This window comes from Cyphellophora europaea, assembly GCF_000365145.1.
Source record: "Cyphellophora europaea CBS 101466 unplaced genomic scaffold supercont1.5, whole genome shotgun sequence".
In the NCBI taxonomy this organism is placed as follows: Eukaryota; Fungi; Ascomycota; class Eurotiomycetes; order Chaetothyriales; family Cyphellophoraceae; genus Cyphellophora; species Cyphellophora europaea.
This window is the reverse complement of record NW_008481811.1, coordinates 1763454-1778788: the sequence shown is the minus strand read 5'-3', so window position 1 is coordinate 1778788 and position 15335 is coordinate 1763454. Positions and strand designations below refer to the sequence as shown.

Below are 15335 nucleotides of genomic sequence, written 5' to 3'. Positions count from 1 at the left end.
GGAAGAGACGTCGGATGATGAGATGGGAGCAACAGGAGTCGAGTCGTGGCAAGATGATCAAATTGTCGTCTCCAGCTTGCGATACAGAAAAGTTGCGCCGCGATCGTCCGCGGTAAGCGTGTTTTTCCGGAGCCGTAAGCTATTCCAAGCCTGGTCTAGTCAATATCAAAATGTCCTCGTGGGTCGAATTCACATACTGGGCCTTCGAGTAGGTCATATGCGCCTCTGCCTCTGATAAGAAGGAGCCGGAATGCCAAACACCGTAGCTCGCAATATGCTGATTGCCAGGTGCAAGGACAAGCAGCCATAGGTCATCTGAACTGAATCATCCTTTGCGATGGAACAGATTAACGCTGCCCTGGCCCACAACGGCCCTCTGGAACAGCAACTTCTCTCGAGCCTCGCAAGGAGGTCGTTGCGAGATCATTTGCAACGAGATGACCATCCAATCGCTGTCGCCGACCTCCAGCTACTGTGGAAAACATTGTCAGGCAGTGTTGTTACCCCAAACACGTCAGACTCTTATTTAGCCGCGGCTTGTAACAGCGTTTCTGTTTTCCTTCTGACTGCATCTAAGGCTCCTCAAGAAGCTGTCAGGAGCTTTGTGGAGTCTTCATCGGTCTGGAATGAAGGTTACCACTGTGTGAAGTATGCTTTTAGCTGTGGGAAAACGAAGCCGCCCCTTCAGGTGCTCGAATCTCTTGCTCATCTGCTTAAAGAGCATTCTGACCAGCCAACAGCCTCGAAACTGCTTTTCGATAGCGCCAGCTCCATGGTAAGCACAGTATTAACGGACGAGCCGGAGGGATGTCTGAAAGCATCATGCATCTCTCTGTCATGCTTCTGCAAAAAGACAACACTGCTGTCGGAATTGAACTCGGTCATCACAGCTTCTCTAGAGAAGAATACCGCTGTTTGGAAGCAGCGGCAGTTCTTATACAACGCCCCAGCCAGCCCGACCGATGGCTATACCAGTCTACAAACGCTGTTCCTGGCGCTCCTCTTCGCCATCACCAGTCTCGAAACCAGGAGTGCCGCTCTGAAACTCTTCGCCCAGCTTTGCTCCAATGACGGTGCAAGTGAGCAGGCAGCACAGGTACTTGAGCACTACATCCGTTACAACCAAGGCTCATTGAGTGACTTTGCGGATAACGTCTTACCCGTTATCTTGGATAGCGCGACTCAATTCAGGACCTTTCTCGACCTCTATTCTCCAGATAAGCTTCAATCAGAGTCTCGCCTTATACTGTATCTGGCTGTGTTGAAGGTCGGACGCTTGAAGAGCTTCGTCTCCGAGGATGGTGAGTAGGCTGTGCCATGGTCCTGCATCAGGCTCTAACGTTCGCTAGATCTGCCGTCAATTTTGAACCACGGCCTCAAACACCACGTAGTAGCGTTCGACGTCGATGATGATTCTTACCGGTGTTTCCGCGTACTCCTTCAAGCTGGAAACGGTGGGATTCGCCTCCGAGCCTACGATCTCATCACTGCGTCCTTCGCTACAAAGGCTACAATTCCTGCCGGTGTCTTGCGTTGTCTGAATGACTGTCTACGTTATCTACACGATGATAACGACGCATATGAACGAGGTGAGCTACTTGGCATCACTCGTCGCTTTTTGAAGAGACTTGATACCAGCTATACGAGTTTCGGCAAGCTGCATTCGTCAAGCAAACTGAGTGACAGCGAGGTTGTCAGGATGGGAGAATACGAGGCTTTCCTCACACAACTGAGCAGATTCTTGTCGAATGAGCTGGAGACTGGAGTATCTTATCAACGACATGTCCTTGCTTTGCAGACCTTCCAGCTCCTTCTCAGAGTCTCCTACAGGGCTTGGACGACCAATCAGCTGCTGCACTCACGTATCGAAGCATTGATTCTGGATGCATACGATGATGTGAGAGCACTGTCAGCCAGCCTTCTGTCGTCCATTTATCGCGGGAACACAACATCGGCAGAGCTCCTGGATCTCAGCCTTGTCACGAAAGTTGTTTCTCTCGCAGCTGACTCTTGCCGCCAAGATCATGCCGATGCCGCCGGCCGTATGCTTGCAGTGGCGAGGTCCGTCAAGCCGGCTAACCAGAACCACAGCGCTCATGCGGCTGCTGCATCAAGTTCCAACTCCATGGCGTTGCTGACCAAACTCGAGAATCATCTGAACACTTCTCAAGAGCTACGTTCCGACTCTCTGTTTCCATTGCATGCATACATCTTAGGTTTGGTCCACATTCATGGTGTTTTCGCGATCGAAGAAAGCGAGATCTCCAGGGTGCTACACATCTGCACGCAGATCTGGTTACTCACCCAGCCGCAATTATGCATCGACTCTCCGGAGACGGGCACGGAAGACATGGAGGATGAAGTTATAAGAGGCCCCAAAGATCTGCTGGCCTACACTTGGAGAGCACTACGAGACTCGAGCCTCCTGTTGCAGACCCTCATGAAATGGGATCAGATTCATTTTGAAGAAATCGGTGCACTGTGCCTGGAGCAACTGACGCGGCTGCGTCATCGAGGCGCCTTCTCTACAGTTGCGCAGACCTTTGCACTGTGTTGTGAGAAAGCAAGATCACATCCGGACGAAAACATTCGACGCCTTATTTCGAAATGGTACGAGAACGCCCTTGCAGAAATTGACGTCCAGGCCAGAAAAGTGACGCGGCGCTCTGCTGGCCTCCCTGCAATGTTCAACGCTATTCTCTCTCCCGACGATGCAAGATTTTTCGCAACTGCTATGTCTGCCCTAAAACAGAAAGCTAGCTTGGCAGTATCCGAAGAAGAATCCGCACGAGCAGAGCAGTCACTTCCCCAAGTGCACGCTCTCAACTGTCTCAAAGACATCATAAATCATTCCAAGTTCCGGAGCATTACAGAGCCATACTCCAGCGAAATGATCGAGCTTGCGGCGGACAAGTTATCCTCTGACCTCTGGGCCATCCGGAACTGTGGCTTGATGCTTTTGCGAGCATGCATGACGAGACTAAATCACAAAACGATAGATACAAGTCCAATATCTCATGATCCCGGATCCCGAAGTTCGCCCACCAAAAGCCCCATTGATGTGGCGATACAGCTCCTCGAGGATCTAAGAGGCGACGTGTTCACCACCGAACACTCTTCCAGGGGCTCGGAGAAGACTTTCGCTGCACTCGATCTGGTGAGACATGTCGGCTCATCGAGAGAACATGACAGATCGATACGAGACTTGATCCGACCTCATCTTGGCAGTTCGATCTGGGCCATCCGAGATCACGCCGCCAGAGTGCTGGCTGTGCGTGTAGCTCCAGGTGATGAGTGGTCAGCAATCGCCATCGAGTACGCCATGACGCCATCATTGACGGAGAACGAGCTGCACGGGCGGTTGCTATTCCTTCGCTACTCTCTCGATATCGTATTGCAGCAGGTTTGTTCGTCTGATCTCAAGCGCATTGTTCGTTCCACAAGGCTTGTGCTGGAACAAATTGCACAGCGACGTCAATTTAGGAACGTTTCGCCATTCTCCGAAGCGGCCATGTTGGACATTGTCAATATTGTTCTCAGATCTTATCTCGTTCGAGGCAGCAGCGATGAGATGAAATCGATGGCTCTCGCACTGCTCGAGCCGAATCTCGAGGTTTGTTGCCCGACATCGTTCTATCGTCAACGTCGCATGGTTCTGTTATTGAATTGTTTCCTTTTGAATGGACAGGGACAAGACAGTCTCCTGGACGACGTCTGCTGCATTGCCTCGGCCGATCTGGATGATGCGTGGTGCTTGGCAGAATATCTCGAACATCTCGTTTCAACCCTTCATGAGAATTCCAGAAATCCAGCACTAGCAGAAGCCCTAGTCCATATTATCTCTGACTTACCAATAAGCGCCTCCCTTGGGCTCCTGATGACGATAGTTGCTACATGTTTAGAAGTGTCAAAGATTGAGCTGGCCCCCAAAGCTGCTCGAGCCTTGCTACAACGATGTACCAGTATCACAGACTCACAGAGTCGGCAGTTCTTGAACGCGGTCATTCGTCTGCAAGCAGCTCTATTCAGCATCCTAGATCTCGATGACAGCGAGCCAATGTCCACGCCACTCTTGCGGACTTTGGTAAACAATCTATCCGTTGCAGCTCATGATGAGCTCGAATTTCCCACCCGACTGAACGCTGCTCATGCAGTCTCAAGCTGCATAGAGCTTGTGCTGGGGAGGCGACATCGTCCACAATCTTGCGCAGATCCGGAGATTCCCCTGCATCTATTGATGATTTTGTACGACGAGCTGAACGATGACGATGAAGAGATCCGGGAAGTGGCTCAGAGCACCGCACTCAAAGCCTTCGCTATTCTTCGAGGCGGAGACAGCTCCGCCATCAGGCTCTGCGCGCTATCCGCACGCCAATTGCTCCTTCGACTGCTGCCTCAATCGTACGGCAATAATCCAGCATTCCTGTCATTGGCAATGAGCAGGGTGGTGGGCGTTCCCGCCGTGGAAGTTCATCACGGGTCAAACTTGTTCAACCGGTCACTCGGCGATAGGGTTGGCCGTGTACTCACAGGAATGAACAATCTCTTCGCAGAAGAAAGACAGAATCTGTACGTCGACGAGCTGCAAGAGATCGCAGACTGGAGCTGTACACTGCAAGAGTGCAACGACAAGGCGTTCTCGCCAAACCTCTGGTCAGAAGCCGCCAGATGGTCGGTGACTGGAATTGAGTACCTGAGGTCGACTCCCTCCATCCGAAGTGGTGGTTCTGAAGGCTTGAAGACTGTAGGCCTCACCTTTAACAGTGACATTCTGGAACTGTGCATGAGAGTCATCCACCTAAGCAAGGCACTGGTATCCTTCAATGTAAAGGCTGCAGATCAGGCGAGTGCACAAGAAGTGATGGCTCTGCGGGAAGCGCTTGTCTCCCAATTGAGCGCCTGGCAAAGAACATTGCACAAAACCCATGCTCATCCATTGCTCGCGGCAACCATCTGTAATAATGGGTAAAGTCTGGCACCTGATACCTTCGATGCCCGCTACCAGCATGCTACAGTTCTGACTCCTAACTTGATAACTCACCAAAAAACCCTACACTCGAGTTCAGTGGAGATCTGTAAGACTCCAGAGACCAACCGTGAGCTACTCGAAAGCACTCTCCTCATATCAACTGACCACATAAGCAGGAACGAAAGTCTGCTACTCGACGCCAGGCCGCATCAATTGAAATGGACGGAAACATGGCTATCCTCGTCTGCCTCCTGGTCATCACACCCCTGTGCATTTACGGGGGTTGGAAGTTCTGGAAGTGGTACGCCATGCAAGCTAGCTGGCAGGCTTTCCTTACAGACCAGGCACGAATCCGCACGGGAGGAGGTTCGGTGGTGAACCTGCAGGTCACCGATCAACGTCAGCTCCCCCAAAATACTGTCTGAATCATCCGTTGATAAATAGGGGACGCTTGTGACGAATAAGAACGAACATCAAGAGGCTGGGGGAGGTGGCTCCGAACCAACCACGAGAGTATCACAAGAGCAGTCGAGAAGGCCTCTTCAAGGCGATCAAAGTAGAAAGTCAAAGATAGAAGTTGCAGCTGTTCTCTCTGACCTGAATATGAAAACGCACTCCTGCCCAGTTCTTGACCCGCACATCTGCCTTCATCGCAACTTCTCTTTTCCACAAACAAAGTCATCATCTTGCATCATCCCTCACATCCCATCATCATGGACCCTACTCTGTCGTCGACCTTCTGGTCCAGCGCGCGGCTGTCATCGACCTCCACATCGAGCACTACAACCACAACCTCGACGACAACCACCACGACCAACCCTTCCCTCACCAGCAACAGCGACGTCAGTACTTTGATCATCAACACAGTACCCCCCACAACCCTTACCACCCGAACCGTCGGCTATGCCACGACCCTCACCTCCGCCCGACTGCCGCCGATCAGCATCATCTTCGTCCCTCCGCCTGAGCCAACTAAAACTGTAGTCCACACCGCAGTCGGAACTCTCGGACCCACTACCACCCTCACCTGCACCCAAGTCGAGGCTACCTACTATTATGCCGACTTCGCTGGCTCCGTCTACAGCACAAGCACCCAGGACTTCATCTACGGACCGGCATCGACATCATACACCGCAGGCGAGAATAATTTCAACGATTCTGGCGGTGGTGGGGCTTTCAACAACTGGTCCGCTGGTGCCAAAGCCGGACTGATCGTTGGTGTGGTGCTCGCAGCCTTCATCCTGCTGTGGCTTTGCGTGTGTTGCTACAAGAGGAATGCGAGGTGGGTGGCTCATGATTGGCGTTGGGCCGGTGCTGTCGAGGGCAGTGTGCCAGGTGCGGCTAAGGCGAACATGATGCACGGCACAGGTGTCATCACGAGTCCCGTCACCACTATCGTCACGCCGAGCTATGGCTATACGTCGCGGATGCCGCCAGCGTACCTCAGAGGCGGCAGGGACGTAAGCAAGGGGTTCTGGGGTAGGGTTAAAGATCTAGTAACAGACTGGATGATGAAAAGAGAGTTGAAGAAGGCGGTCGCCAAAGGTTTGACAGACTATCAGGCTGAGCAAGGTGTCGAGGGTGAGCGGCCGGCCTTCTATTGCCCTCCTACCAGTCAGTCTGCCACGCCGATTCGGGTCCTGAGGGAAATGCGGCAAGCCAGCGCTGAGCGTGAGGCGAAGATCGCGAGAGTCTGAACGGACGATGTTCAAGGGTTCGACACGGCGCGGTGTGGTTGTGCTGACAGGACGCATGCCTCTCAATTCACAAGAGCAGATCATGGGCCAGATATACTAGTGACTAGATCGTAATAGCTCTATGCCAATCAACAAAGTCGTAGCCTTGCGAATGATCACTGCTGGTTATAGTCAAGGCCATAAAGTCGGGACCTTGGTCCAAGACCATCGCGTAGAGGCGTTGCAGAGCCATCATAAGTTTGTCGTGCTTTCTGTGTTGTTCAACGGCACAGTGGTAACGCCCCAGTGGTGCACATGCTTCATCTGAATCTGTACCTTTCAAGCCCGAAATATAAGGAGATTGCCTGGCGATACACCAGAGGAGTACTCAAAGTTCAAAACCTCCGGGCGGCTCTTCTGGACCGAGGGGCCTCCCAGCATTAAGTTCGACCCCCTCCAAGTCACCCTAAAAATTGCGTACGTCTGACAAGTGAATGAGGTTCTATTCAGCTGAGACTTGTTTGCTCGCCTACACAGAATGATACTCACCGCAAGCTCACCTAGGGAACAGACGGTGTCTTTGTTAGGACCAACGTGGTTCATCCTCTCATCTGCGGCTCATATTCACTGTCCTCAACCGCCGGCCGACTTGCCACCGAGCTTGCTGTAGCACACAGAAACTGGCAAGTCAGCCGAACGCTAGTGATTTATTCACGCACAAACAGAACACCATGGTCCTCTGCCTGCGCTTCAGAAAGTCTTCACGTTTGCACATACCAGGCACAGCCACCACCTGCAACCAGAGCCATGCCATTCGGACGACGCAACGGAGGGCGAACCGGTTTCGGACTCAACTGGTTGATGGAAACATTCGCCGACCCGCACGCAAAGATCTTTGACAAGATTTTCCCCAGAGCAGTGCAGAAGGAGAGCGACGTTGAGAAAGGAGAGGAAGACAAGACCCCTGTCAACGCCGAGCCGTCAGAACAAGCTCCTGCATCCAGCGATCCCAAGAAGGATCCCGAGCCAATCACCCCGCCGGCTGCCGAGACTCCACAGGTTGACGTAGCGGAATCGACAACTGCTCTGCCTACCGCGACCAACGCCGACTCGTCGGACGAATCGCTATTCATAGTTCACCACTGCTACAGATCCAGACTCTCCGACATCGAGGAAGTCGACGAGCCAGAGGAGGAGTCCAAGCGCCGTGGAAGCAGCAGCCGGGTGGCCGCTGCGCGCAAGTAGCCAAGATGTGGCAGGACGAGGAAGACAACAACCCGCATGGCTTCTCTTACAACCCTTCTGACTCGGCTGCGGTCAACCCTGCTCAGAACCCATCGTGTAAGCCTTACTGAACCATCGCGCAAGGCATAGAGCTAACATTCAGACTAGTTGGCGACCAACCTTCATCCCCACCCAGCTTGCAGCCCGAGTACGACTCTCGACCCGCCGACCTAAGTGACGATGATGAAGCGGAATACAGCAAGCAGCAGCAATCTAGTCAGCTTCCTAGGAAAGGTGGCTATGATGGCCGAATCCAGCAGATCCTCTACGAGAACTCGGACCTCGAAATACTCATAATTGACGCCGGAAAGGCTCCGCATGGAAACTACATTGAATACCGCATACGTACAGGAGTATGACAGACCACATTGCTCGCTCACATCTAGCTGACGCACAAACAGGACATTGAGGTGACCCGACGGTATTCCGACTTCGATTCCCTGCGCAAAGCGCTTGTCAGCCTCCATCCTACCATCATCATCCCACCCATCCCTGAGAAGCACACTATGGCCGATTACGCGGCTAAGCCTACCAAAGCCAAAGAAGACCCAGGCACCATTGATCAGCGAAAGCGAATGCTGGCAGTTTTCCTCAATCGATGCCGTCGCATTGGTGCTGTATTAGACGACGGGGTGTATTGGCGATTCCTCGATCCAAACTCAAGCTGGGTAATGCTACCAAGCGCAAACATCCTGCCACAAGGCTAATATGTGTCAGAACGAGGTCATCAATTCGCATCCTGTGTCATCGGTCCCCAAGAACATCCTCAAAGCTCCTCCACTTGACCCTGCTAATCCTACCCCCGCCCACACTTGGTTGCCTGTACCATCATCGTCCGCCAAGCTTAAGTCTACCGGACCAGCTTCAAATAGTGGCGCTCCTACATCCCCAACCGGCCAGTCCGCATATCCCTCGGCGGCAGCTCATACTTCGGCTGGACCACAAGTCTTTGGCCGGTTTCCTCCAAATCCGGAGAGACTCAACGAGTCCGAGCTCGATCCCTATTTCTCCAATTTCGAAGCTTCCACGCGAGAGACCGAAATTCTTATGTCGGGGAGCATCGATAAGACCAATCGCCGCACTATCGAGCATCTGACCAAGTACGCTGGTGATCATGAGAAACTCGGTGCTCGCTTCAACGCATTCGCCCTGTCCGAGCCGCACCCAACTGTTGCAGCTGCACTGGAGAAAGTCGGACAAGCTGTCGATACTACTTACCTTGCTACGGAAGAGCTCGCCATGAACCTAGGAGCAAATTTTGCCGAGCCCATGCGAGAAAGTACACAATTTGCAGGGGCTGTCACGAAGAACTTGGGTTACCGAACCTCCAAGCGAGTACAGCTTGAGATGACTAAGGATGAGCTAGAGAAGAGCAAACATATGCTCGACGCCTTAGAGCGCAGTGAGCTGGAAGCTAAGCGCATTGACGCCTATCTTTCTCAGAGCACCACCATGAGTCCACCACGCCGATCTCCTTCTAATGCCTCGTCAAAGGCTGCTCCATCTCACAATGAGGGCTCTGAAGAAACTGCATCAGTTGACTCAGATTTTCCACCAACGCATAGCGATGCCCCTTCCTCGCCACCCTCGGCCGGCCAAGGTCAGCCTGAAGGCCCTACATCGCCAATGAGTTCGCACCGTAAAACCCAGAGTGGGAACTTCATCACCAACAAAGTCTTCGGTGGGTTCCGCCACGCCATGAATGGATTTGCCGATGTAGATCCCGAACGTAATAGGCGAGACCAAATTGGTAAGACGAGGGAGAAGTTAGTACAGCTGGAGCAAGCACTTCAAGTTTCGGAAAAGGACACGAAAGATGCCTCTCAGGCAGTCATGCAAGATCTAAAGCGCTTCCAGGGCGAGAAGGAGGAAGACTTGCAGAGATACATGGTGAGCTCTACTGTCCCCATCCCGAGATATCTACTGACATGTCCGAGATTGCCTTTGCGAGAGATCAGATCCTATGGGCGAAGAAGTGTCAGGAAGGATGGAAGGAAGCCAAGGAGGAAGTCGACAAGATTGTTGCACGTTGACACGTGACGGATGGTTCCAAATTGGGTCCAGCAACAGGGAAACAACTCTGGTAAAGTGTCGTCGAACTGCCGAGCCTCCTACGGAGCCAGAAGGTGATCACATGGAGAGACACTTTCTCGACTACAGCCGAATCTGGCCAGGTGGTTTGTCAAAAGCACTACCGGGAGTAGCAAGCACAGGATACTAGTAGCCGGATGCTGCCTTGCTCAGGCAGTACGAGCTTAATGATTTGAAGTCCATGTGCACAAACGAACAGACTCAGTTCACATCAGTGACAAGGTCATGACTGGATATAGTGACTATTTTATTGGTGCCATAGCGAAGGGGCGCAAGTGCCCTCTTAGTGCAGGCAGCCGGTAGCCGCAACTGTCACTCCGGATGCACAAAAATAGCGGAATCATCAATAGCTTGACGCTACTCTTCCATCATACAGATCATCGCTGAAGAGCATTGTTTATAAGACATCCGCCATTATTCAACTATTTGTTGGAGGGGCGGTCGTTTTAACGTGGGTCACCAAGAAGGCGGAATTCTGCAAGGGCAGAACCCCATCGATCAGCGACGCAAAGATTGCCCACCACCACCAAGTTCTGAGCCGCCTCACTCTTTGCAATCCGCCCCGGTACTTTAACATACGCCGATGGTGTCAGCTTCTCCAGTCTGGCTCCTCTGCGCCTCTCTTCCACCGGACTTTGCCTCTTAGCCTTCAGAGGAGCATGACCAGCTCAGACCAGGAAAAGCAAACAGAGCCGCACCTACCAAGAGATGATTTAACCCGACTGCGCTCCGCCTCCCCCGCCATCAAGCGTCCTGCTTCCGACATGGGGGCCCAGGACCGAGAAGAACATACCAACGACGTTGAAATGAGCAATGCTCCTGGTCCCAGCTTCGTCATCACTTCCGAACCTCAGACTTCCGACCTCAAGGCAAAACAGCAAGATACTGGCAAAACTCATCATGACCGTAATACTATGACCCAGGCACCACATGCCAGCCACCCTGGCGCTGTGCAGCAAGATGCTCCCTCCGAGAGCAACGGCTCTTCATTGTCTGACTCGCTTCTGCCCACACCATCCTCCAATTCCACAACGGCTACTTCAATAGTGACGCCCGAAATCCCACCGACTTGCACAGACCTCCCTTCTTTCGATGACCAGGATACCAAAATCAGGGAACTGGCTGAGAGGAAAAAATCCGAAGGGCAGAAAGGATTCGTGGTCTCTACAAAATGGTGGAACCGGGTACAGGCCCGTCGGTCGCACACGGACGCAAAGGTAGACAAAGATGCGGCCGAAGGAGAGATTGGCCCGATTGACAACTCGAATCTTGCTATGGTTACCGAAGACTCGAGCAAGCTATTCGATCTAGCTGACGATAAGTTCGTCGTTCTGAAACCAGGCCTCCGCTACGACGAAGACTACATCATTGTTCCGCAGGATGGCTGGGATCTTTTAGTATCTTGGTACGGTTCTGCAAAGGACTCTCCGGTCATCACACGCTATGCCTACGATACAAATGGAGAAGACGCCTTGTCTCCCAATGTCGATTGGGAGCTTGAACCGCCTATCTTTACCTTTCTGAAAGTACCGGCTGAGCACACTCCGCAGACCCAAAAGCAAACGTCACTTCCGCCTCCAAAGATGGTCGCCAGCAAGTATATGTTGGCCAACGAGTGGCTGAAGCGAGCGAAGCAGCTCGTCCACATCGATCTGAAGACCAAGGTTCGCCCATGGCGTATACTAGGTGGATTGAAGAGTCACGCTGCTTCTGGGCTTCCCTCGCCTGCCGCATCTAGGAGCTCTTCTCCGGCGCCCGGTACGGAGATGGTTGCTACTGTTCCAGACAAGATGCTGCTCGATGTTAACACTTTCGTTGCGCTGCCTTCGGGTGAGCACCGGGACGAGATGACTATGGAAGATAACACCGCCAACGAGAAATACAATGGTAAATCCAAACTTAGCATGTTCACTGGGAGAAGCGATCTCGTCGCTCTTGAAGAACAAAAGAAGGGTGGCGACTGGCCTAGCGAAACCAGTCGTTTATCCTTGCCGAAGAATCTGAAGGACAAAGCCAAAGGCTTGACACCCAGTGGCAGAACAAGTCCCGCTCCAGGTGTGACAACTCGTGGCAGAACGCGCAGAGAAGGCCGACCGAAAGGCAACATCGGCCTGACCAATCTTGGCAATACCTGCTACATGAATTCGGCACTGCAGAGTATCAGAAGTGTGCAGGAATTGACAGAGTACTTCTTGTCCGATATGTGGGCTAAAGAGCTGAACAAGAAGAACCCTCTTGGTCACAACGGCAACGTTGCCAAAGCTTATGCCAACCTGGTCAAGAATATCTTTGAAGAACGAGCAGGGGGTGCTTTCACTCCTCGGGACTTTAAGCACACTATTGGCAAGTACAACCCCAGTTTTGCAGGCTACGGGCAGCAAGATTCACAAGAATTCCTTCTGTTCCTGTTGGATGGCCTGTCGGAAGATTTGAACCGCATCCACAATAAGCCTTACATCGAGAAGCCTGATTCGACCGACGAGATGGTGCACGATCATGCAGCGCTGAAAGCGTTTGCAGACCGAAATTGGGCTGATTACAAAGCCCGGAACGATTCAATCATCACTGATCTTTTTGCTGGCATGTACAAGTCCACGTTGACTTGTCCAGTCTGTGAGAAAGTCAGTATCATCTTTGACCCTTTCAGCAACCTCACCTTGCAGCTGCCAATCGAAAGCACCTGGTCCAAGCTATGCGTATTCTTACCTTTGCATGGCCGACCGATGAATATTGAGGTTGAGGTGGACAAGCATGCCACGATGCAAGGCATGAAGGAATTCGTGTCCAAACGCACCGGTGTTGCTGCCGAACGCTTGATCATTGCGGAGGGTTACAAATGCAAGTTTTACAAGATCTTCGACAATCCCATGGTCATCTCAGAGGCCAACATCCACGTACAGAACGATGTCATCTTCATCATGGAAGTAGAAGATGTACCTACCAACTACAATCCGAACAAGAAACAGGTGTACAGCATGTTCGGCTCGAGTACACAGTCGGACGAGATCGTCGACCCGGAGTCTGCAGGCGCAGACAAGCTATTGGTGCCTGTATTCCATCGATACATCAAGAACGCCAATGACCCCAAACGCCTATCTCAGCGACCCTTTTTCGGCTACGCCAGCTTCGTGGTCCTAGACCGGGAGGACAACAAGACGTATGACGGTGTCCTACGAAAAGTCCTTGGCAATGTGGCAGGAATGACAACCCGAAATATCTTTGAAGAAGTTGGTGAAGATGACAGCTCCGATGCAGTCGAGGTCAACGACGACAGCTCAAGATCAGGCACCAACACCAACGAAGATGGCTTTGTGGACGTGTCAATGCGTGATGCATCGGTGGCGCCTGAATCTACCGACAGCGAGAGTGCTGCACTTGATCGCTTTCTCAAATCAGATAAGCCAATTCCCGAAGCTTTGAAGAGCTTGTTTGACATCTGTGTCAAGTCTACTGGAGAAGGCATCCCGACGGGTTGGAACCAGGTCTCTGAGCACGATGACTTCACAAGTATCCGCAGTCGCATTCCGAAAAAGCCAAAATCGCGACCTGCTCGATCATCAACCACAAGTGATGAAGATGCTGAGTCAGAAGCAAGTGAAGACCTAGGTGACATTCCCCACGACGCCTCTACACCCGGAAGTGATGAGGGTGCCTCAGAGGCTTCGGAAAACACACCCATGGCTTCGCTCGAGGACAATGATGATGATACTGCAGCCATGTTCGGTGGCTTCAAAGCTCAGAACCGCAACAAGCATGACAATCGCAAGGTTTATCGACGGAAAGGCAAGATTATTCAAGGGCAGCGCACCCAACAACGTGAGCCGGTCAGAGTTCGGCAACAGCCCACACCACCAGATACCGACATTGACATGCTTGTGCGTCCAGGCGAATGCATTGTGCTTGACTGGAATCTCGCGGCTCACGATGCTTTATTTGGAGGTGAACCGACAGCACAGGATGAAGACGAGCCAAGAGGTATTCCAACCTGGCGGTTTGATATTCCTACTATTGAGGATCCTGAGCTCCAGAACAAGCGCAAAGTTCGGGCTGCTCGCAAGAAGAATGGTGTCAGCTTAGAGGACTGCTTGAATGAGTTCGGCAAGCCCGAGACACTTTCCGAGCAAAACATGTGGTACTGTCCGCGTTGCAAGGAGCACCGTCGAGCCGAGAAGAAGTTTGAGCTTTGGAAGGCACCAGATATCCTCATTATGCACTTGAAGCGATTCAGCTCTCAACGAAATTTCCGGGACAAACTTGAGATATTCGTCGAGTATCCTGTCGAAGGCCTTGATATCACGAAGTACGTCCAAAACCCGGAGGAGGGCAAGGAGCTCGTTTACGATTTGATCGCAGTCGACAACCACTACGGCGGCTTGGGAGGTGGTCATTACACGGCTAACGGCAAGAACTTCTACAACGGCGAGTGGTATGACTACAATGGTAAGCAGAACACTAGTGTACACTGGATCTACGCTAACAACTGTACAGACAGCCATGTCTCCCGTCGAGAATCGGACAAGGTGGTCACTCCTCACGCGTACATTCTCTTCTATCGCCGCCGCAGTAATCCCCCCCATGCTCCTCTAGGCGGGTCTAAAATGGAGGAGCTGTACGAATCAATGAACAATGAGCACGACTCGGATATGGCCAACTCGCGCGATCCCTCGCCAGGTGCGGGGGAAGGCCGGCGTCTCGGCGACTCCTCCCACAATGGGTCGTCGGGGCCTGGCGCAGTAGGAGCAGCTCACCAATCGGGAGTTGGTGGCCTGGAAATGGGAAACCAAAATCGCGGTCTGCAAGCCGGGATGACAGAGGAGGACGAAACGCAGGAGACGACCATCACGACGAATGAGCTCGAGGACGAAGGTCTTGGAGAAGACGTTCCACCGTATGGTTCAGACCTGGTATGGACTGAGACGCCAGGATGGGGTTTTGACATCTTGAACGCCACGAACGAACCAGGGCAGCAGCCCAATAACTCTGATAACGATGAAATGTTTGGCGATGCAGATGCTGGGAGCAACAGCAGTACGAGAGTAGCCGGCGCTGGCAGTGAGGTGGCCGATGAAGACCTACCAATGTTCTCGGACGATATGGAGCAGGATACCAGGATGAGGGGTATAAGAGAAAGTGCGCCTCCTCCAGGGACAGAGGATGTTGTTGTCGACACAGGCGTTGGAGAAGCCGACGACGAAGACGATGAACTGCCGGTTACGGAACTACGTGCAGGGGACGACGGGGAGCTGGCCGTCAGTTTTGCGAGGCGATAGTTTCTGCCCTCGCGCGCATATTATTTGGTAGGGTTGGTGCATGAG

The 15335-nt window shown here is 52.5% G+C and overlaps 5 protein-coding genes across 5 annotated transcripts; all 5 read left to right on the top strand.

Moving 5' to 3' along the window:
• Positions 1 to 337: 337 nt before the first annotated feature.
• On the top strand, positions 338 to 4969 carry HMPREF1541_05953 (uncharacterized protein; the record flags this gene model as incomplete). Its single annotated transcript, XM_008720290.1, has 2 exons — positions 338 to 1301; positions 1350 to 4969. The coding sequence occupies 2 exons, from the start codon at positions 338 to 340 to the stop codon at positions 4967 to 4969; spliced, it is 4584 nt and encodes a 1527-aa protein (XP_008718512.1).
• Positions 4970 to 5199: 230 nt separating this feature from the next.
• Positions 5200 to 5394, top strand: HMPREF1541_05952 (uncharacterized protein; the record flags this gene model as incomplete). Its single annotated transcript, XM_008720289.1, has 1 exon — positions 5200 to 5394. The coding sequence occupies one exon, from the start codon at positions 5200 to 5202 to the stop codon at positions 5392 to 5394; it is 195 nt and encodes a 64-aa protein (XP_008718511.1).
• A 288-nt stretch (positions 5395 to 5682) lies between these two features.
• Positions 5683 to 6666, top strand: HMPREF1541_05951 (uncharacterized protein; the record flags this gene model as incomplete). The annotated part of the gene is made up of 1 exon (XM_008720288.1): positions 5683 to 6666. The coding sequence occupies one exon, from the start codon at positions 5683 to 5685 to the stop codon at positions 6664 to 6666; it is 984 nt and encodes a 327-aa protein (XP_008718510.1).
• Positions 6667 to 7895: 1229 nt separating this feature from the next.
• HMPREF1541_05950 (uncharacterized protein) lies at positions 7896 to 9962 on the top strand (the record flags this gene model as incomplete). The annotated part of the gene is made up of 5 exons (XM_008720287.1): positions 7896 to 7986; positions 8038 to 8282; positions 8331 to 8597; positions 8647 to 9819; positions 9867 to 9962. The coding sequence occupies 5 exons, from the start codon at positions 7896 to 7898 to the stop codon at positions 9960 to 9962; spliced, it is 1872 nt and encodes a 623-aa protein (XP_008718509.1).
• Positions 9963 to 10679: 717 nt separating this feature from the next.
• HMPREF1541_05949 (uncharacterized protein) lies at positions 10680 to 15290 on the top strand (the record flags this gene model as incomplete). Its single annotated transcript, XM_008720286.1, has 2 exons — positions 10680 to 14460; positions 14509 to 15290. 2 exons carry the CDS (start codon positions 10680 to 10682, stop codon positions 15288 to 15290), a joined length of 4563 nt encoding a protein of 1520 aa, XP_008718508.1.
• Positions 15291 to 15335: the final 45 nt, after the last annotated feature.